Raw genomic sequence first — 23,770 nt, 5'->3', positions numbered from 1 at the left:
TCCAGTCTTCTTTGATAAAATGCTAAGAAGAAGAGGGGACAGGGAAACATTTTTCAGAAAAGATGCTGTCATACCAGCAAGGACACAGAACTACCAAGGGTGACTGACTTTGCAAGGTCCGTCAACAATAGGGATCCCAAGGGGAGAACAGACCTTCTGATTTCTGATATTCACAGGACCTGATCTGAAGGTGTCTTCTCCATCAAACCCATCCTCAATAGTGTCACTGCAACTGTATGGCTATTTGTTAGCTCCATCATAAATCTGCTTCCAACCACAGTTTGCCTAGTTTCAAACACCTCAACATATTTCAGCTCCCTTTCTATTATTCTGTTCTGTTTTGTTGGTTTGTTCTTTTATTTTTGTTTTTTTGCATAAAAACTCTTTGAAAATATGTTTCAGGTTATGAATCTTCTCACAAAATGATTACATTCTTGGCTGCCATTTTCAAGGTTCAGTTTCGGGAGATCAAAAAACTATCTAGAAGTAACATGTATGATTTATTGTTAAAGGTAGGGGTGTTTTCTCCCACTAAGGAGATTTCTTAGATGTTAGATGCAAAAGTTAAAAATTCTCACCTGAATACTATGAAATAACATAATGAGATAGAGTTTACTCACACAATCAGTTTTAGTCCTTTTAAACTATGTAAACTCTCAAAGAAAATGTGAGTACATAAAACACTTAAAAACTCTACTTAGGCATTACAAAGAAAAAAATCAGCATCTCCCAAGTTTTCCCATAAGTTCATACAATGTGTATGTATACCTGCAATAGCTTCATACAATGTGGTACATGTACATGTAAGGCTTTCAAAAGAACATTATAAAGACACAAGACCTGACTGTCCTAACCAAGACAAAAAGACATAGCACAAAATTCAATTTTTGTTAGGAAAACCAAACAAAGACATCACTTTTTATGAAAGAGAAGAGGCTTCACCATGCCTGCCAAGATCTTGGGTAACTGTGCAGCAATTACTTCAGACATCATTTCTGGAAATTCCACAGCTAGTGTCCGAGACTGGATGAATGTATTCAGGCAGTATAGATGGAGCTGTTTCACAAGCTGTTGGTTTAACAAGTGGGTAGATAATGTGAGAAAAACAATTAGCCCACACACTGTTCAAAAGGGATAAATTATCTTTTTAACACTGGAAAACCAACGCTCCACTCTCTAGCATAATAGGAAAAATGTTTTATACTCATGATGGAGCATGCTGATAATATGGTATTTCAGAGATTTGTTTATTTTTATCTTATATGCATGAGTGCCTGCATTTAGGTATGTGCACCACTTGCATGCAATGCCCATGGTAGACAGCAGATGGCATCAGATCCACTGAACTGGGGTTACAGGTAGTTATGAGCTGCCATGAGGGTACTGAGAACAGAACCCAGGTCTTCTACAAAGAGCAAGGGCTCTTAAGTGTAGAGTCATTTCTCCAGCCCCAACTGTGTAATGTTTTAAAGTAATGGAAATTTGCTACATTCCAATGTTCTTTAAATTTTGATTTAATTTTCAACCCCTTTTGTTTTAATGCATGCATGCACATATACACATAGTTTTGCAAATGTGTAAAGGTATACATTTTCAAAATGCAATTATTTCATAAATCCTATTTGTTAAGCAGACTTTTTCTCACAATTTATAGATTCTATTCTATAACCCAACATAAATCATAGAACTCAGGGCCTCCGGCATGTGACCTAAGGACTGTACCACTGAGTAATAATATAGCCAGTTTCTCTTTAATCCTATACTTTTTATTTTGAGATAGGATCTTGATAAGTGACCCAGACTACTGAAAACTTTCCCTGTAGTTCAGAGACTACAAATTCTGTGAATTTGTGAGCTTCCTGCATTGGCCTCTGAAACATTGGGGAGTACAGGCCTATATCAACAGGTTCAACTTCTAGCTTAATCAAATATATTATGTACACAAGTTTAAAAGTCTCATACTATGCAAGATGCATCACAAAAGAACAACAGAACCAAACCCCAGGAGTTCCTCACTAGGCATCTTCCTGCTGTTATATTCCAATTTTTTGCTAAGTCAATATCCTACATTTTTATTAGAAATATTGGTATTGTTTCCTCATGTAGGCTATTTCATTTCATTCACTGCCTATTTTTATTTTGCAGAATCTGATTACCTGTGTCTTATTTCTTTTATTTTTCTCTCCATTTGGCACAAAGCTAAAATCAACTTCTCTGACAGGATTGTGGAAACCACATCAACATGATTGTGCATATTAGAAACCCCCCTAGCTCCATTTTCACCCTGGAGGTGGTGTAGAGAGTCGAGTGCTGTCTTACTGGTCACAGCAAGAACAGAGCAATAAGCAGAGGCTTCTTATTGATTCCCCCCCAGTTGTTATGTTGAGACATCACCACACTTCCCTCCTGGCTTGAATCTTCTTTGCCTACAGCTTGTTGTTCAACAGGAACACATCCTAATGTAGTTCCCAGCGACAGTTATATTTGAGATGTCCTCTGCAGCACTTTGATGGGGGCATTGCAGTTGCTGGTGTTTGGTGGTTTTCCTTTCATTGGGGTTCTAAAGATACCACTCAGGCATTGTCACAGATCCAGTGTCATTCAGAATGCTGGCGGTTTGCATATGAGTTGTTTCTTTTTCATTGGTATGCTTAGGATATTCTTCTTATTCTTGGTATGATGAGCTATTAGAGTGTACCTTGGATGAATTGCACAGTGCCCGTACTCTATTCCTTTACATTTAGAAAACTCACATCTTCAGCAAAGAGAAGTGACATGAGGATGGAAACCTGTTACCAGCTGACGGTCAGTATGGGCTACATAGCAAAGCTACATTTCAAAGCTGAGAAAGAAAAGTAAGAAAAAGAGAACTCATGCCGTTCTATTTGCATAGCTTTTACGATAATTCCCCTGCCTTTACTTTCCTAAATTTTTCTTCTGTAAATTCCTATGAACTTGAATTTGAGGATGAAATCTGATTTAGCATGTCTTAGGTTTTAATTATTTTCTACTGAGAATGCCTTTGTATTTCATGACTTTTGTTGAAGTTTGATTTCTTTGATTTTGTACTTAATTGTCTCAAAGTTTCATTTATTTATTGCTAAATGTTCATTCTTGAAGGCTCTCATTTCTTTCTTTGACACAGTACCATTGTGTTTCTTTGAGGCTCTGTGAATTTCTCTTCTGTCTTCTGAACTGGTGCTTTATCCTCCAGGTTTCTGTTTTTATTCTTATTTTATTCTCTACTTTTTATTGTAAATGTTTAATTCTGGTAGCTCATCATCTCCATAAAGTGTTTATAATTCAGGCTCACAAGCTGACCTGGTAAGTCACACACAACCACACCCACACACACCCCACATACCCCACACATGTTAAGTTTCATTAATCTAGCTCTGGTGTTGGACATTTCTGGGCTACTTATCACAGCAGAGTATAAAAACAATAACCCAGATTAATTTATGATTTCTTTATGCCTTTGAATGGAATATTGGAAATCATGAATCTCTTAATGATTGCCATCAGCAAGAGTATTTACAAATAAACAGCAAATGGCATAGGTGTATTATTTTCTATATTAATATTTTGAAACAAAAACATATTTTAGAACATATTCTGAAATAAAATGTGATAATTTTTCTTGGCCATTAAATTATCCTCAAGTGATATACATACTAGTAAAAAGATGATATAGTCTTTTAAAATCCAACTACAAACAAGAATTTGGGGAAACCACACTGTGTGAGGCGAACGTGATAACCACTACACTACCAAAACCAGCTGGGGAAACCGCACTGTGATGGTTAATCTTGGTCATCAACTTGACAAGATCTAGAATGATCCATAAGACAAGCTTTTGGGCACAGGTAAGAAGGATTATCTAGGTTCTAGGCATGCTGAGAGAGATTAGATTAATGGCACAATATCCCAGGCTTGGATCCTGGAATATCTAAAAAGAAAAAATGCTAACTGAGCCCCAGAGTCTACCACTTAATTATTCTAGAAATTAACAGAATTCTCACCAATAATCTGGAAAACAAAACACTTACATCATGCAAGCTGTCGAGAAATTTTGTAAGTTGATAGAAGCGCTGTGAACTGGGGACCACTCCTTTCTGCCTTAAGCCGATTGCCTTTATCAATTCCCGGATATAGCTTGACCTCATCTCTTCAAACTGGCTTTGGCTCCTCAGTCCTTCCAAAGGAACTATATAAAATAACAAGAAGTGGCAGTTACATTAAAAGTGGACACTAGCAAACCAGGTAGTGGTAAGGCATGCCTTTAATCCCAGCAGAGGCACAGAGATAGTTCTCTGGCCAAAATGTTACGTATTAAGATACATGAGATATGTTAAATACATTCACATAGATTCCATAGAAGTACCTTGCACTCTGTGGGACTGACTCTTCTCCCCATCCCAACTTCCCTTCCTCAGTCATGTGAGATTTGTGCCACTAGCACAAGTCCCTGAGAAGATGATGCCCAGAAAGTCACTCAGGTCAGCTCATCCTAAGGCCTTAACTCCCTGTGACTCTCTAGCAAACCAAAGCATCAATTATCCAGCTGCAGGCTGAGCCTGCTCTGTGTGGGAAAGTCACAGAAAGGCTTAGTGATGCATGTGCTATCAGACTTTGTTCCCCTTTGCTCCCTTCTCCTATGGCTGTGCCCCCACATTTCAAGCCTCACACCCAAACTTCCGTGCACTTCTTATGTGTTCATTTATAGTCAGATGCAACAGAGGACTCCAGGCCACATGATCCAGTGTTGCCTCTATGTGGAAGGAACCTGAGTCTTTCTTATTCACTTCCTACCCTGGGACTGTTTGAGTAACACACACACCCCTGCACCAAGTCAGTGATTCTTATGGCCATTTGCTGGAAGTCCAACTGTTCCCATACCCTGAGAATAGTTTCAAACAAGTGTGTGTGTGTGTGTGTGTGTGTATGTGTGTGTGTGTGTGTGTGTGTGTGTGTGTACTGTGAGTACCTTGTTTGCGTAGTAGGTTTAATAATGCGAAGCATACATTGTGTTCATGTCATTATTTAGCTTGTAAAACTGACTTCAATAAATAAATTTGTAATCATATTTCAAGTAAAATGAAGAAATTGGCTAAGCTATTTTAATCTTGTGTGTCAGAAAAATATTTTAAAAATGCCAAATTGTCAATGACAATATATTGGATATTACTCCTTCATGGTTGTGATCTAAGTTTTATACCTGGTATATATGATCATACTTTTGACACTTACCCTGTGAGTTCAAAGTAAGGTACTAAGTGTTATTCACACTTGTGTACTCACTTGTATTAAGAAGTAGCAAGACTTTCATACAGAGGAACTCCTCATGGGTCACTTGGAGCTTGACAAACTCCTGTGGGATTTGCCACATGGTAAGGCACAATGAATAGAATGATGACTCCTTCATCCTCTGTCTACACATAAAAGAAAACCAACACAAAAATAAAAAAAAATAGACTGTCAGCCAGGCAGTAATATAATTTGTCAGTGAACAATATTTCAGTAATTGTCTTTCCTGTTGTTGAATTTACTGATATTTTAAATAAGAAACCTTAATATTTAGCATTTTAAATGTTTCTAAACTTTTTAATAGGTTGGCACTAAATTTTTAAGGCAAAAAAATTAGACATAAAAATGACATTAAATACACCTTGATCAAAGTTAATATTGTTTCTTGCTTTTATTACCACACTTAAATACCTAAATCTAGTAAGAGCAATGTTGTAGGAATTGAGAATTTGAGCCAGAAAATGCTTTATTTACTGAAAATATGTGTATTTGTATGCATAAACATGATCTTGTTCACAAGTTAATGGACTGCTTTGGTTCATGAAAATTTATAACACTGTGACTTTTTCTAAGCGATGTGTGTGATAAAACACAAAAACAAATAGAAGAATGGTATTAAACATTAAATAATTGAAAAGGTCAACATAAGTTCTGAAGATGGAGGCCCCTTATCTGAGCTATTCTTCTAGCCATGTGCTATTTTGTGATGTCAACATTGGTCAGTGCAGCTAAAGGAACAGTGGGATGAAGACAAGATACCCACACTGATGATAAAGGGTAATCCTGGCCCCTCAGGTCTGTGCCAGGTTTTCCAGTTCTCCCGAGCCCCAGTTTCTTGAACTGGTAAGATGAAGGGTGCTGAGTCCTTGCCTATGTCAAAGGACTATGAGTTAAAGAGGAATAAATGAAGCATGTAGATTGTTAACTGTGAAGACATTAGACAGTGTCAGTTATTAATTTAGATGCTTACAACTTAACATTCACTATTAGAACAGTGTAAACAATACCATGGAAAAATTCTTTCCATTTGAAAACTATATGCAGAAAACTATTTAAATATAATAAATCAAATATAGTTATTTATAGAAGATTTTATGCTTAATTTTTAAAAGTAAATCAATAGTGTCTCCACAAGTACAAAAGTCAGAAAATTTAATTTGATATGATAAACATTTAAATTTATATTTAAATGTAAATATCACTAAGTTTTTGAAAAAATTAAAAATATTAGTTTAAGATAAAAATACATTTCAAGACAGGCGAAAAGGGTTCCAAATATCAAACTAGTAATACAAAGGATTTAACTAAAAATTTCAAACAAATAAACATAGATTAAAAACTTTTTGAAAAGGACTCCATATTCTCAGGAAATAATACCAAGTATTTGCAAATAGGACTGCATGAAATTAAGTTGATTCTATACAGCAAGGGAAAAGTTGAATAAAGAAAAAGCAAAAGAATAGGAGAAAACATTTGCAAACTACACATTTGACATAAGATTGATATAGAAATATGCAAAGATCATAAACTAAAAATCAAGAAATCAAATAACCAAATCAATAAATGAGCTAATGAAATGAACAGACAGTTCCCAAAAGATGGAGTACAAATGTCCAACAAACATATTACAAATGTTCAACCTTATGAGTCATCTAGGAAAAGTTAATTAAAGCTATATTGAGATTCCATCTTACCAGAGTCAGAATGGCAGTTAGAAAAATAACCCATGCTGATGAGGATGTGAGCAGAAGGGAACCCTTATACACTGCTGCTAGGAATATAAATTGGTCCAGCAGTTATGGAAATCAGTATAAAGGTGCCTTAAAAATTAAAAATAGATCTACCGATGACCCAGCTAAAACACTCCTGAATATCCACCCAAAGGCCTTCAAGTAAATGATTGTAGAGAACCTTTCATCAATGGTTATTGCTACAAAATTCACAGTAGCCAGGCCATAGATGGATAAAGAAACTCTCTCTCTCTGTGTGTGTGTGTGTGTGTGTGTGTGTATGTGTTTCATATAAACTTCATATCAACAATGGAATTTTATTCAGCTATGAAAGACAAAGCTATGTTATTTTTAGATAAACAGATACAACTAGACATCATATTAAGCAAATTAAATTGGACTTGGTAATACAAATACGTTTTCTCCTATTTGTGGATTCTAGATTGTATGCATACATTGTGTCTATGTATGTATGACACAATGACACAAAAGTAGAAGAAAACTGTCCAGAGACATGAAGAGAACTAGCAGGGGCAGTTGTGATGGAGGACAGTGTCAAAATGTATGTACTTATTGAAAAATGTCTTTATGAAACTCAGGACTATGTATAGTGAATACAGATGAGTAAGTGTTGGAGAGTACTGAGTAATGGCTCAGTTAATGATGGTCTCTGCTGCCAAGCCTGATAACCTGAATTCAATCCCTAGGATTTCCACAGGTTGTCTTTTGACTTCCATGCTGTGATGTAAGTGTCCCCACCCATACCCTCACAATACACAAGATAAATAAACAAATAAATACATAAACTATATACATCTATAGGTACATGAGTAAAGAAAGGTGACTTTATCAAACTAGGTAAATTCCAGGAAATTTTTGTTATTTAGGACACTGGATACAGCATCATCTATTGCAATGTAGTTTTCCAAATCATACTATGGACACCCCTATGATAATAACAAAAGCACCAAAAGTCACAACTTACTCATTTAGGATTAGATCAGGTGCAAAATATAGCATCTGCCCACTGACATGCTTGTAGGACCTCCACCCCAGGCCAAACACCATCAGACTCATCCAGGAGTACTGAATCAGGGTTATCTGGTCATCAATATGCAAGTTCCGGAAACCTACAAACATTTGGAAAAGAAACAATCACAGAAATCATGTGAACAACATTGAAAATCTGGAGGAAGTTGAAACAGGATACGGAGATGTTTCCATAAAGTCAGGAAACACTCATAAATAACACAGCCTAAAAAAGAGACAAGGCAGGGAGGGGGAGCTGCTTTACACAGCATGAACATCAGTCACTGTGGTTTAATGTTGGTGGGCATGGAATGGCTAACTGCATTAATCATCCATTCTGGGTTCATGCAGCACCATGTACTGAGACACATTTTCATGCCATATACTATGTTAAAATGATGGAAATCAATGCTAGGATCCATACATGGGTGAAAACACGTGGCATTTGTCTTTCACCATCTTCTTGACATGATATCTTGTCCTCATGAACCCGAGCAGCTACAGTGCCTGCATAAGATCTGTATAAGGTCTGTACAAGATCAAGCCAGTAGGCATTCCAGCATGGAGAGGGACAGACTCAGAAGTTCCACCCTTTGCTGAGGACCTATAGAAAACTGATAGATTCTCAGGGAGGGAAAGCCAGTTTTCATTAAGGATGTGGCCTCTGGTAGGTCAACCAGACTCCAGTGAATGGCCCCATACCATTACATAAATATATGAACAGCACAATTTTGACCCAGTGAGTTATTAATGGAAAGGAAAGAAAATTAGGAAGTGGGAGTGAGTTTGCGTCAGTTGCATCAGTGAAACACTTAAAGAAGAAAATATAAGACACTTGTTTTGCCTATGTCCTTCAGTAGTTTTCCCCAAATCTGAAATAAAGGCAAAGAAACAATTAGGCTAAAAGTGCCAAATTAGACATACTTGAGGGCCCTCAAGAATACTGATTGCAGTTGAGTATATAGACTTGAAGCCTGGGAAGACTAGCGGAAGAATATGAATGTGAACCTCACTGCAACTTACAACAGCTGAGTAATGAAATTGGTTTTAATATTTTAAGATTAAATAAAAATAAATACTTTCATGTGACCATGAAGCCCTTTCCATGAAGCTCTTTGAAAACCATTTCCTTAAAACTCCACTAACATCTATTTACAAATGACCTAACTCAGAAATAAAACAAGTTCAACATTTAATCCATTAGCTATTGAGGGAGAAGGTATTTCTTTCTCTTTTAGACACTCAGAATCTCTACACATGTTCCCAGTGGTCCCATAGTCATGGGGATAGTTGAGGTAGAGAGTCAGCTTCTCTGCACATGCTCCTGATGGCTTCATCACCATGGGGATAGTTGAGGTAGGCACTCAGGTTCTCTGCACATGTTCTTTTTTTCCCCCATTTTAAAAATTTGAATTAGAAACAAGATTGTTTTACATGTCAATCTCAGTTCCCTCTCCCTCCCCTCCTCCCCTACCACACACCCCCAGCAACTAAAACCCTACCTATTACATATCCTTTCTGCTTCCCAGGGAGGGTGAGGCCTTCCATAGGGTGTCATCAGTATCTATCATGTCCTTTGAGGTAGGGCCTAAGCCCACACCCGTGTGTCTTGGCTCAGGGAGTATCCCTCTATGTGGAATGGGCTCCCAAAGTCCACACCTATGCTAGGGATAAGTACTGAACTACTACAGGAGGTCCTGTAGATTTCCGAGGTCTCCTCACTGACACCCATGTTCCTGGGGTCTGGATCAGTCCCATGCTGGTTTCCCAGTTATCAGTCTGGGGACCAAGAGCTCCCTGTTGTTCATGTCAGTTGTTTCTGTGGTTTCACCAGCCTCTTTGCTTATCACTTGTCCTTCTCTGCATCTGGATTCCAGTTCAGTTCAGTGATTAGTTGTGGGTGTTGGCTTCTACTTCCACCAGCTGCTGGATGATGGCTATCGGGTGGCATATAAATCAGTCATCAATCTCATTATCAGGGGAGAGCATTTATGGTGCCCTCTTCTCTGTTGCTTAGCTGTTGTCATCTTTGTAAATCTCCAGACATTTCCCTAATGCCTGATTTCTCTGTAAACCTAAAATGTCTCCCTCTATTATGATATCTCATTTCTTGTTTTCTTCTATTCTCCCCTGGACTCAAACTTTCTGCTCCCTCATGTCCAGCAGTGGAGAAGACTTCTCCTTTCTCCACATCCTCTCCAGCATAAACTGTCATTGGTGTTTTTTATTTTAGCCATTCTGACAGGAGTAAGATGGTATCTCAGAGTTGTTTTGATTTGCATTTCCCTGATGGCTAAGGATGTTGAACACTTTATGTGTCTTTCAGCCATTTTAGATTCCTCTATTGAGAATTGCCTATTTAATTCTGTACCCCACTTTTTAATTGGATTGTTTGGTGTTTTGGAGACTAGCTTCTTGACTTCTTTGTATATTTTGGAGATCAGCTCTCTGTATGATGTGGGGATGGTGCATATCTTTTCCCAGTCTGTGGGCTGCTATTTTGTCTTTCTGACTGTGTCTTTTGCTTTACAGAAGCTTCTCAGTTTCAGGAGGTTCCATTTATCTATTGTTGATCTCAGTGTCTGTGCTACTGGTGTAATGTTTAGGAAGCAGTCTCCGGTACCAATTAATTCAAGGATATTTCCCACTTTGTCTCATAATAGTTTCAGTATGGTTGGATTTATGTTGCAGTCTTTGATCCATTTGGACTTAAATTTTATGCATGATGAAAGACATGGATCTATCTGCAGCCTTCTACATGCTAGCATCCAGTTATGCCAGCTCAATTTGTTGAAGATGCTTTCTTTATTCCATTGTATAGCTTTAGCTGCTTTGTCAAAAATCAGGTGTTCATAGGCATGTGGGTTAATATCAGGGTTTTCAACTCAATTTCATTGGTCTACCTGTCTATTTTTTGTGCCAATACCAAGCTGTTTTCAGGACTATAGCTCTGTAACAGAGTTTGAAGTCAGGGATGGTGATACCTCCAGAGGTTCCTTTATTGTATGGGCTTGTTTGGGCTATCCTGGGTCTCAACAAGTTGAGAATTGTTCTTTCAAGGTCTGTGGAGAATTGTGCTGGGATTTTGATGGGGATTGCACTGAATCTGTAGATTGATTTTGGCAAGATTGCCATTTTTACTATGCTGATCCTACCTACCCAAGAACATGAGAGATCCTTCCATTTTCTACTATCTTCTTTAATTTTTTTCTTTAGAGACTCAAAATTCTTACAGTACAGGTCTTTCACTTTTTTGGTTAGTGTTACCCCAAGGTATTTTATGTTGTTTGTGGCAATTGTCAAGGGTGGTGTTTCTCTGATTTCTTTCTCCACGAATGTATCATCTGTATATAGTAGGGCTACAGATTTTTTTGAATTAATCTTGTATCCTGCCACTTTCTGCACATGTTCTTGATGGCTCTATCACCATGGGAATAGTTGAGGTAGACAGTCAGGTTCTCTGCACATGCTCCTGATGGCTCCATCACCATAATGAAGCAGACACTCAAGTTCTCTGCGGATGCTCTTGATGGCTCCATTGCCATGGGGTCCCTTTAGGTAGACACTCAGGTTCTCTGCACATGATTTCTATGGTCCTATCACCAGGGGACAGCTGAGGGATGGCACTTGTCTTAGCATTCCTTAGTCTCCTTCAAGATGAAAACTCAAATGTGCCCCCTAACCACCATATTCCAGCAACCTCCTGCTTTTTTTTGATGCGCATCTTCAATGTCGAATCATTTTGCTTCTCATTATTCCTTTGTCTCTGCTTGACTATTGAGTTCCTCTGTTTGGAATCTGGTAAAAGTAAATGCTGCTACTGGGGAAAATGGATAAAATCCCTGCTTCCCTCTGCATTGTGCTTGGTGTGATCTGTAAAGCACACACTACCAGGATTTTTAATCTGAATCAGCAATGACAGGGTGTGGTTATTTACTGTGAATGTAGTAGAGGATGCTGATGAGGTCAAGCGATGCATCTGTGACACCAGTTCATTGTCCCATCACTGTTGTCTCAGTTTGTGCCTTATTCCACCTCAGTTGAGTGCATCCCTGGTGCCCTCCAGAGGTTGTTTTCCTTCATTCCTTATTTGAGATCCAAAGGTTTTTCTTTTCCTAATCTTCCTTCCTTCCTTCCTTCCTTCCTTCCTTCCTTCCTTCCTTCCTTCCTTCTCTCCTTTCATTTTTACCAATTAGAATAGTTTGTTTTCCTGTGTTTTGATTGTGTTAACATTCACAAATCTAATTTACTTTATGGCAGAAAGACTCCATCCAGCCAAGAAAAAATATGGCATATGCTTTTCATAATTTCTTATTTTCATAAGACTTAACTACTTCTTCAAGTGCATATGGTATGTTATACCAGAAAAAGTGTGAATTTAACACAACATATCTAGAGCATAAGTATTGCTTGTCATTGACTCTTCAGCAAATTGGATAATTATTTGATAAATTTCAGAATCAATTGATAAGAGACATTAATTCCTTTATTTGCTTTTTTTTTTTTACCATGAAGACTCCTAAAAGGAGTCACATTTAGAGCTATGTGTAGGTGTAACTTCAAAGCCTCTGCAGAAAGGTCTAAGCTTCACTACTGACTCTAGCAATGTAAATACTACATTGAACAAGTTAGACCATAAAGATAAAGATACTAATTCAACCAGTTGCTAAAGATTCAGGATAACTGTGAGTTTTGTTGAGGAATCTGCAAATATTTATTAATTCATCAATGGATCCTGCAACAGACTTTTCATTGGATTAATGACTATAGGAAAGCCACTAATCATTTTGAGGAGAAATCTCCAATTAAAACAAATTAACCATACATAGTAAACTCAGCTCTGAGAAGCTAGGGGCAGGAGGATTAAGAGTTCAAGTTTATCCTTGGCTACAGAGTAAGTTATAGGTCACTGGCTGTGTGAGAACCTGTGCGCGCGCACACACACACACACACATATATGTGTGTGTGTGTGTACCTATATGAAAGAAAAAGTGCCCTAAAATAAAATAAGATCAAAATGATAAGCCAGAAAGCATTTCCTGTATGTTAAAGAAAACATAAATATAATTAAAATGTAAATGCTGCAAATGGCAATAAATTTGGAAGACAAGTTAGACATCACTGACCTAGGAAAATAGCTCAGTCAGCAAAGTGCTTATCACACAAGCATGAGGACCTAAGTGTTTATTCCCAGAATTCATAAGAAAAGCCAGGTTTTCTCAGTTGCATAATCCCAGAGCCAAGGGGAAGCAGAGTCAACTGAATCCTTAGAGCTTTCTGCCAGCCAGTCCAGACAAAACATTGAACCCCAGGCTCAGTAAGAGGCTCTGTCTTTGAATCTAAGGTGGAGAACATCTGGGGAAGACAGTGTCAACCCCTGTTTCCACACACACACACACACACACACACACACACACACACACACATGTTGGCTTCTATACATGAATAGATGCATACAAATTACATATACAATACAATTAAGCATTCATGATGACATTTATATTTGGAATATTTTCAGAATAATAATTCCATATATGCTATTTTATTTATCAGAATGTGTTATGTGCATATATGAATTTCATTATGGATAAAATGACAGGCTTATAGAAAGTGAGGCTAATTAATTAGACATAAACAATTATTAATAGAATGTTCATTATGATCTCCAATAATTCACTCATTATTCTCTATAATACTCCTGATCACTTCTTACTTTTGTAATATATTTTTAAATATCTAAATATTTGACATAACTATGCTAGAGTTTTCATTTTAAGCCTTTGTTTTAGAGTAGTCTCTCACTGGTTTTAAAAGTTTAATAAAGTTATACATATGTGATTTTTTTCTTTTCTGGAAATCCCATTCTGTTTGTGTTTCTATTCACTTTATCCGTGTTCTTATGTCTCTTTTGTTTCACTCTTGAATTCTAGGCCTATCAATGTCTTGAAATAAGGGGTCTTTTACTTTCTTGTAGTATGAAAGGCAACTTTTATTGAAATATTTCAAAACTTACCCAGTTACTAACATTCATAGCAGAATATATATTTTCATCAAATAGAAAGGAACTCAGAAAATAACCTACTCTCTCCACCTTTTGGAGGTGTATCTGTGGAAAAAGTCCAATGTTAAATTGACTTGAACATGGTTGACTCAGAAGTCCAAATTTTCCCCCCATTAACTGTGATACTATTCCATCATCTTATACTGAAACAAAGCCAGGAACACAGAGATCAAATTCCCATGGTGATAATGATTAGAGAGATTTAGTGCATTTGAGATGATAATCAAACTGGAAAACCTACTCATAGGGAAGTGATGGATGATGACTAATTGTACTTAACAAGTAGTGCAAAAAAAAGTCCTTTTTTTAAGTGGCTTGACCTAATAATTCTTGATAAAACATGGCTGTGAATTGTTCAATTCTTAATACTTTAGAAAAAAAGCCAAGTAGAGGACAAGAGATGGCATGTGAGACTTGCTGTGACTTCCAAAGTTCTGCTAAAAATGTACAAGTTGTACTTCCATTTTTAAAAAGTCACATAGTTGAAATAGTGAACCTAAACCAAGACAGAGCATTACACATCTCAGGACCTTGGGGTTCAACATGTAAATGTTAACATTCAGGTCACAGAAAGGAATAGGCAATGAATCACCAACATATTCAATGACTTACTGTGACCAAAACTTCAGAGTTCATCTAAAACAACTTAGTTCTTTATTATAAATTCCATACTTTAGATTTCTACATCTTTTTATTTGTCCTTTTGGGAACAGGGTCTTACTTGTAGCAGAGGTCAGTCTTGAACTTAAGACTCTTCCCTGCCTCTACCTCTCTCTTCGAAAGTGTTGGGATTCAGTCTGGGAAGATGCAGGAAAGAGTTGATTAGAGTGTGAATGGTTAAGGGTAGTTAGAAGCCAGAAAGAAGATGTGGGTGAAGGGATGAGACTCCAGGTACAGAAAACAACCGGGGATGAGAACAGGGGAACTGAGCAAGGAGCCTTTCAGAAAATGTACCTTGGATTCAGTGGCATGAAGGGAAGTTAAGAGGAGTGCTGCCACTTTAGCAACTGAGCTACAGAAGGATTATGGCTTTCAAGATACAGAATTTAGACTTTATTCTGAAATGGAAAGGGAAAGCACGATCGATTACAATTATTTCAGAAAGTTGATTCTTGGGTTAGAGTAGAGGATTGTTTGGGAGCTGAAATGTAGGTAAAGACAGAAAGGTTGATGACCAAACCAAGCTGCATCAGTAGCCGTGAGAGTAACATTAGAGTGGATCACATATTGAGTAAGAGGAGTTGATACAACTGACAACAAACTGGGCAGGGGATGCAGGAGGAGAGAGGCAAAGAAGGTTCTGAAGGACTGCTTGGGATACCATTTTGGGATACAGAAAAATGGATTCGGCTTTTGAACTGTAAAGTCATATTGAGTTGGGAGGCCATCTGTGTGGAGATGTGTTACGAGCATTTGAAATACATGACAGAAGGGCTAGGCTGATGCCATTATTCAAGTGTCATTAGGGCAGAGTGGGAACATCAAGGCTACAAATGTGCTTATTCAAAATGTGTAGCATGAGAAGCCAGTGGAATAGAGGACAGAACTCAGGACAAGGAAAATGTATGCCGTGGGTGGAAGAAGAAACGTAATGACTGAAATTTGTTGAAGAAACCAAATACCTGGAAGGAAAGTGATGGATGCCAAAGGATGAGGTTCACCAGGAAGAGGTTACAGCCCCACAGGCATTGAAGTATGTCATGGGCTGAGAACAAACATGCTACTTTCAACAGTTTTAAAAAGTCAACATTGGCGATGGCAATTTCAATAGAATAAAGTGAAGGAATGTTTTTTTTTTTTTTTAAGTCTTCATAGAAGCTTTGGTCAGGTCAAATTTTACTTCTAGCAAGACAATTTCATTCCTCTCTCATCAGTTTTAGAAAGCAATAATTTGAAATATTCATTCATTCATGGGAAGAAAGAAAAAAATTCTTGTCACACTGACACTGACTCATGCTTCAGAGCTAGAAATAATGGAAATATTGTCCCTGTCTTCAGGTCCTTATGTCAAGCAGACTGGTTCACTGAAACCAAGAAGGGATGAGTTCAAGTGGGCAATGGTTAGAGCACCAAAGCATAGCCTTGGGTAGCTAAAGCCACCGAATACATGGAAACGGTAGGGAAAGTTTGCCCTGTACTTTTCTGCTCTTTAATTCTACAATTTACTGACAAAAAAAGGTGAATTTGAGTTTGGAATGAATACTTATTAATTTATTTTTTTCTTTCTATAACTTTCAAGACCCTACTGAATCAGCCTATGATTTTTATCTGTGCTTTTATTCTCCTTGGCTAGTACCCCCACAATTTTTTTTGCCATCAGTTTCTGAATAATTTGGTGGTGAAATCTTCAGAAGGCCATCACCTGCTGCAGCAGTATCCAAGAATTCACCTACCCAGATGCATTTTTACAGTAACTACTAAACTCTTCCCCTGTCTTGTGGGGTAAGTGAAAATGCAACTTGTGATGCTATTTAAGAATCCCTGCATTTGAAAGTTGGAGAGCCACTGACTCCTGTTTTTTTTGTTGTTGTTGTTGTTCATTCCTAACCAAGTTTTATTCACAGTTTTCCTTTCTTACAACCTCAGGAAGATGGATTCTTCTAACATAAGTGGTTTCTCCTTTCACAATTAAAGTTTCCTCCCTCCTTTAGAACCCAATGCTGAAGGTATTTGTCTGTCCCTATTTCCTTTATTTCTGACTCATGCTATTGTTAGGCATCTTAGATCTCTCTGTGGGTTGAAAGTTCTTTAATAGAGGAAATGTGTATTGTTAAGTTTTAAAATTTTGTAGATCGCTTCATGCTTTAACCAGAAATGTAGTGCTCACTGAAGCACACATGCATTTCACGTAGTCATTCACAAACAGATACTAAACATAAAGTGGAGAGTGTATTCTAGAATGTGGTTTATAAATATGACACCTTTAGGTTACAGCATCTTACAAGTTCCCATTAAATTTAAAAAAAAATTGAAAGATTATTGGAGAGAAGTAAAATTAGCTGCAGTAATGGTAACACATCAACGACAGTGAGAGTGAAGACCAAGAAGAAAAGAGGAAACCCTGTCTGGGAAATAAAGAAGCCACAATGCCCACAGAGTCATGCATAGAGCACCCACTGAATCGCTCTGAACATATGCTTTTCATTTGATTTTGACGTACACTTTATTTACTCAAAATAGTGAGCTTTTCTGTCAGCGGGCTTTCCAACAGTCAATGTACATGGACAAATGCAGCTACATTTTTGCTATGACCACTGGCTTACTGGTAAGGCTCCTTTAACAAATATCTATTTTCCACACAACTACTAATATCATTGCAAATGAGTAACTGAATAAAATTTTCTCTTCTGTGCATAACCAGTGCCCAGAATGAAGGTGTGCTACATCTCCTGCATTCACGACATGAGCCCTCCATCTGACTTTTCTTCCCAGCAACACTGTTTAATATGAGGATCTGAACTCAGCAGGTATGCGGCTGGCATTCATTAGTTACTGAGTAAGGACTTTGTGTGACCAGCCTTATGTAGAGTCAGATGACGTCATCAGTATCTACTAACACTGGGTCATGCTAATGGTTGCTCTTGCCTGCTAACTTGCCTGGATTTAGAACCAGCAAGGAGCTAAAACCCTGGCCTGTCTGCAATGAGAGAGAAGATCCACCATCCATTCTTGGGATGCAGACTGGACACAAAGGTGAAAGCTCACTGAACACCTGTGTTCATCTTTCTCCCTCCTGACTGTAGGTACAATGTAACCAGTTGCTGTATTCTTCCCACCACCAGCCTTCCTATGCGATGGACAGCGCCAACATAAACCTTGGCTTCCTTAAGTTTCTAGTTAGTGGTCCACAGCACTGAGGAAGGCAACAAGAACAATATCAAATGCATGTCTTTTTCAGGTGTTCTCAGAGGAATGTTAGTTACCTATTCCTGGACCAACTCTGCATCCATTAGCAGTGTCCCTTTAAACACACTATTTGTGTCCTAGGCAGCCTACTCTACAGAGCTAATTCTAGGATAGCCAAGGATACACAAAGAAACCCTGTCTAAAAAAACACCCAAACAACAAAAAAACCCCAAACCAAAAAATAAATGCATTGTGCCAGTGTGGTTTAAAGAGAGCACTGTCAGTATAAATTTTATCATCTCAGTGTTGCCCTTGTGCATCATTAACAGAAACACAGGGACACATAAAGGTGTGGATATTGCTTTGATTTGCCACATATAAATTATATTCTGCAGCATTTAAAAAGTTGCCACCAAATTCAATACACAAACTTCTTCTCATCATTTTTCAAGTTTGTGTGGAGGTCAAAATATCTTGATATAAAACATTTGAACTTAAAAACAGCTTTTATCTAAAATGAATAAATGTTCTTTTTAATTGCTCTCTTTTCTAAGTTTACAACTGACAGTAAATCTCCTTCAACAATAGTCTCCAAAAATGCAAACAAAGGGAATAGTAACTCATAGCAATGATAGCCAAGGGATCACCATCTCCTAAGAATGGAAAAATGGAAAATTAAGACCACAGCTGAGAACCCATTTAAGAACAATAATTTCATCAATGCTATTATGACATTTGCTTAGTAAAGATCTATCAATTCACAGTAAGTTTTAAATGTTCATAACTTTCTTTGATGGAGAAAGTTGGCTGTCCAAGGCCTGTCAGCTGAAATAAAGCGAATGGAAACCTGGGCATTCTGACCCATCCACAGAATTACTTCATTTCCATTAGAATACCAAGCTTTATTAACTTTTCTCAGTATGTATCTTTTTGAAAGTCTAACAAACAAGAATCTGTTTTATGTTTTAAGTAACCTTGGATGTTCAATAACTATTCATCTATTATATTTCAAACCTTTCAGGTAGAATAATAGCCAAGAAATGCATTCATGCAAATTGGGAAGGAATTCCTAAAAAATACTAATTGAATTTCTTCCAGGACAAAAAGGACATAATGTGTTTAATTCTTGACCATGTATCAGAAAAATGAACAGTGCAAGGATGTCATTGGTGTGAGGAGCATGTGATTTTTGGAAGAATTATTCTGATTCTAATCAGGACATTGAGGCTCAAACTAACAATTGCTAGTCTTTGCCTGGTTCTGCCATCTAAGATTCAACCAAGTGAAAAATTTATCCTCATAATTCTACCAGCCACTTGGCTGCTAAAGAGCTGTGCTGAGGGACAAGTCATGCTAATAAAGTAAGTGAAATACTTCCATGAAAATACACAAATTCTCACTACAGCTGGTCCACACTCCCCTTCTCTGGGTGTGATGAGAAAAAAAAGGTGATTGAAGTTCACTTGTCTTTCCAAATACCTTATTAACATTAAATATTTTCTATTCTTCATGGACTAGAAATTACAGGGGTTCCGAGTATTGTTTTGATTTGTTACATTTAATTTTATCTTGAACAGACTCAAAACTTTAGTTAGGCTTTAGAATGAACTTGACATTGTAAGAAGTTGGCTAACATGTCTTTTTCTGAATTGCTATATTTGTGGTTTGACACACACATATGCTTTGCTCTTTCTTAAGTGTTTCATGCAGTTAGTTATCAGCCACCCTCAACATGTATTCCATAGTCATTATGAATCTTGTGTGTGTGTGCAGGTATTGCAGGGGATCGATCCCAGGGCTTATGCATGTTAACCTAGTGCTCTACAAACTGAACCAAGCACAGGTGTGAGACTTTACCAAAAATTTTGAATTGCTAGACATATGGTGCTGTTTACATGATGGGTTAACTTACTGTCCAGACAGTTTTAACATTCAGCTAGTGCCCCAAACATAATACCTTTTAATGCATGTTACTACATACAAATTACCTGGCAGTGACTTAGACCATTTGACTACTGAAAGCAGTTGCCTCTCGCCTAGTTGATTGAGACTGGTCAGCAAAGAGCTGGACGTGTCAGGTTTTGTGTTGTCATGTCCTGCGTAGATCACATCAGGCTCAATGGTCATGAGCAGGTTGATGAGTGGGGGGATCAGCTGCATTTCTTGACTTGGGGAGAAGGTGATTCTCTGGCCTAAGGGCTGGCTCTCATTAGGAATGCCCACTGACTGAGGGAGAGCAACACCATCGAGGGCTCTCATAACTCGGACTTTATTGAACTTCTTAAACTTCCGACCTACAGAGAAGACAGAAAGGGAAAGAACTTTGTGTAAACACAGGTATTCATTATCCTAGCATTGCATTGTTTTCTTTAAGCCTTATAATCACTGCACTGTACTTTTTATCATTAATCTGAAAGCGAAAGCTGGGCAGGCATGGCGACACATACCTATAATCCCAGCTCTTGAGAGGCAGAGGCAGGAGGATCAAAAGAACACCAAAGCAGCCTTCCTGAACTACACAGTGAGTTCAAACTAGCCTGGACTACATAACATCTTGTCTCAGAGAAAAAAAGAGAGAGGGAAAGGGAGAGGAAGAGAGGGGCAGAAGGAGAGATCATATTTGGGTTAAATAATAGCGGTACTCTCTGGGTTACCAGGTATGTGTGTAGTCACATCAGGACTGAGCAGAGGTTATCAAGCTCTGAGTTCCAAGGCACATGGGAAGGCAAGTAGCATTTCGGAGACACCAAAATCAGGGTTGGTCAATTGTGTAACAGGATTGCCCTCCAAAACTTGTGGTCCAGGCTACATTTGTGCAAACAGGGTTTTATGATTGTGAATCTTCTTTTGGATTTTATTCTTTTAAGACTGTTACAATTCATACACATCATGCAAACCCCATGCCTTTCATAGAATTTCAGCAGATTCATGTTTCTTAAAATCAACCCATGTACTGCTACAAGATCAAAATAAACAAAACTAATACTACTGTGGTAGTTTGCATGTCATTGGCCCCCATAATCCCAAAGGGAGTGGCACTATTAGGAGGTGTGGTGTTATTGAAGTAGGAATTGCTTTATTGGAGGAAATGTGTCACTGTGGGGGCAGGTTTTGAGGTATGTGTTGCTCAAGCTTCACTCAGTGTGACAGACAATTTTCTGTTGCCTGCAAGGTGTAGGACTCTCAGCTACTTCTCCAGCACCACGTCTGCCTGCATGCTGCAATGTCCCAACATGATGACAATGGACTGAACCTTGAACTGTAAGTGAGCCACCCCATTAAATAATACTTGCTATTTTCATGGCGTCTCTTCATAGCAATAGAAACCCTAACTGAAACAATTATCTTCCCTAAATTAAGGGAAGACATAATTTCATCTGTGATCTGTGATCTGTGATCTGTGCTTGCAGAATATATATATTTATAGCCAACTTGTAAAATTTCTAGTTTGGTGAATTATTTTATTTTCAGAAGAAAAAACATGATGGCAAGGAAGTAGAATTTGCTCTTGACAACATCTGTTGACCGCCATACCATCCGGAATTCAACCATACTCAATCTTAGGAGCTAAGCAGCTTCAGCCCAGTTAATACTTGGATAGGATAACAGATTGATGGGAACCTGGATGCATAGGTAGGCTGCTACTTTTCAGACACATGGGGAGTGAATCAGAGAAAGTCTTTTTGATTAAGCACAGGCCCAGCCACCACCACCCCAGGTTAGGTACAGCTTTTCACTGTGAAGGGACTATGCGGTGTGGCTGCTGCTCGAGGCCTGGTTATTGTTTATAATGGTCTAGTTATGTACATGTGCGGCCAGTAGGTTAGATGTGTTCAGGATAGCTGTAACTGTATCCCAACACATCTGTAGATGGCAGACTTTTGTGCAGCAATACCCTCTGAGTGGGAACATTCCACCTTGGAGAAGGGTATTGACTGAGGAGGCAAAGTTTTTTATTAAGTCTGGGAGAATTGAAACTTAAAGATCCACGAGGCCATAGCCAAGGTTATAGATAGACTCAGTGAACAATTGCCAAAGAGAAGGTTCTTCCTATCTGTCCAGAAGAGAGACTATCCTTTCTGTTGAGCTGCCTGTAAGTCACTCAGAGGAATTTAGGGTAATATCTTTCCTTAGCCTTTGGTGATGTGCCTGCCTTTGTGTTATTAATACTTCTATAAACAACACTAATAAGCTCACTGGTTCACCAAATTGGACTTGGGTGATATTGTTAGTTTTGTTTGTTGTCAGTTGCTTTCTGGGGTGAGCAGACATTTGTTCAGGTCTCCCTGGGAATAGTGTCACACAACACAAGTCCACAAGTCATGTTACAGTGTCAAAAGGTTCAATGCTCCTGGAGCATAGGTGGTGGTATTCTGACTCTTGTACTTGATGTGACTCACACATTTGCTTGACTCATGCAGCACTGAGCTGAATTAAGGAACCATCCCTGAACTAGGCATCTGTTGGTGTAAGTGGTTAGATTTGGACATTCTCGTTTTCCTAGTTCACACCTGATGTGAGATGTTATTCTTTATATGCTTCTCTTATTGTTTAATGAATAAAACACTGATTGGCCAGGCGGGAAGATAGGCAGGGCTAAGAGAGGAGGAGGATTCTGGGAAAGGTAGGCAGAGTGAGCCCACAGGACAGAGTCACAATGCTACTGGAGGAGTAATACCATGCTGGGCATTACTGGGTAAGCCACAGCCTCATGGCAATACATAGATTGATAGAAATGGGTTAATGATTAAGACAGAGCTAGTCAATAAGAAGCCCTAGTCATTGGCCAACAGTTTCATAACCAATATACCATCTGTGTGCTCATTTAGGGCTCAAGGTCTGTGGGACCCGCTCGGCCAGAAAACTCATGCTTACACACACCACAGACTGGTAGTAGACAGTGCCAGTTTACTTAGTTCTCAGCTCAGATGTCACTGTAAAGACAAAGGATGAGATTTGTCCTGTGAAACCCCATGAAAGACAGCAAAAACTTGTAGGTTACAGGCAGACAGTTCCCAGATAAACAAGGGAAAGGATTGAGAACCTAGTGTAGAGGTCAGATGGGCTTCCTGGGAAAGGATATGTCACTAGCAGAGAAAAAAGTCAGATTTACGGAACACCTACAGTTAACTGGGAAATTCACAGATGTGTCATTGGTATCAGTGCAGTCTTGAAAATGAATGATTCCCTTTGCAGGTCAGAAGCAATGCAGAGAGCTGGGGACTCCACACTTAATGCATGAGCAGTCGAGCAGAGCTCTGAGTATCTGATGTTAAAGCACAGATTCCCTGTCCCTTCCTCCCTCCCCTGTTGGTTCAAATGGGATAAGTCTTCTCAGGGAGAGGCTCTGGTGAAGAGATTTAGGGGAGAACTTGTGGGCAACAGCACAGAACTTGGCCCCAATATTTTTAATGGTTCGTTCTGATATAACATTGCAATCAATGGTTAATAGCAAAAATAACAACACACCCTCTCCCAACCCTAATAATAACTCCAAGTGGTTTTCCTTCTGAATTCTTATTTCTCTTCACATATTTTTTTTTTACTTATAATAATTACATTCTTAACAACTGCCCGTAATTCCAGATCCTGGGTTATCCAAGGCCCTCTTATGGCCTCTGTTGGTACCTGCACAACCACAACATAGACACACGTAGTCACAAAATTAAAAAATAATTTTAAAAAATTATGTTTTTCTAAGAGACTATATAGTTTAAACATATAAAAACCAAAATTTCTTCCAGTTATCCAACCCAGATTATTTCATAGTTTTCTTATATATAATTCAAATTTAAAA

At 38.2% G+C, this 23,770-nt stretch overlaps 1 protein-coding gene across 2 annotated transcripts in view; it reads right to left on the bottom strand.

Moving 5' to 3' along the window:
• Window positions 1–912: 912 nt before the first annotated feature.
• Pgr (progesterone receptor) overlaps window positions 913–23,770 on the bottom strand; it is a 54,607-nt gene continuing 31,749 nt past the window's right edge. The window contains exons 4-8 of one of the 2 annotated variants that reach the window (XM_027415153.2): window positions 19,962–20,267; window positions 8,023–8,167; window positions 5,302–5,432; window positions 4,050–4,207; window positions 913–1,068 (exon numbers count right to left, since the gene is read on the bottom strand). In XM_027415153.2, the coding sequence (XP_027270954.1) occupies window positions 913–1,068; window positions 4,050–4,207; window positions 5,302–5,432; window positions 8,023–8,167; window positions 19,962–20,267 (896 nt within the window). The remainder of the gene's footprint in view (window positions 1,069–4,049; window positions 4,208–5,301; window positions 5,433–8,022; window positions 8,168–19,961; window positions 20,268–23,770) is intronic. The other variant, XM_035444537.1, reaches the window with a different exon arrangement.

Source organism: Cricetulus griseus, chromosome 4, assembly GCF_003668045.3.
Source record: "Cricetulus griseus strain 17A/GY chromosome 4, alternate assembly CriGri-PICRH-1.0, whole genome shotgun sequence".
In the NCBI taxonomy this organism is placed as follows: Eukaryota; Metazoa; Chordata; class Mammalia; order Rodentia; family Cricetidae; genus Cricetulus; species Cricetulus griseus.
This window is presented reverse-complemented; position numbering and strand designations above follow the sequence as displayed.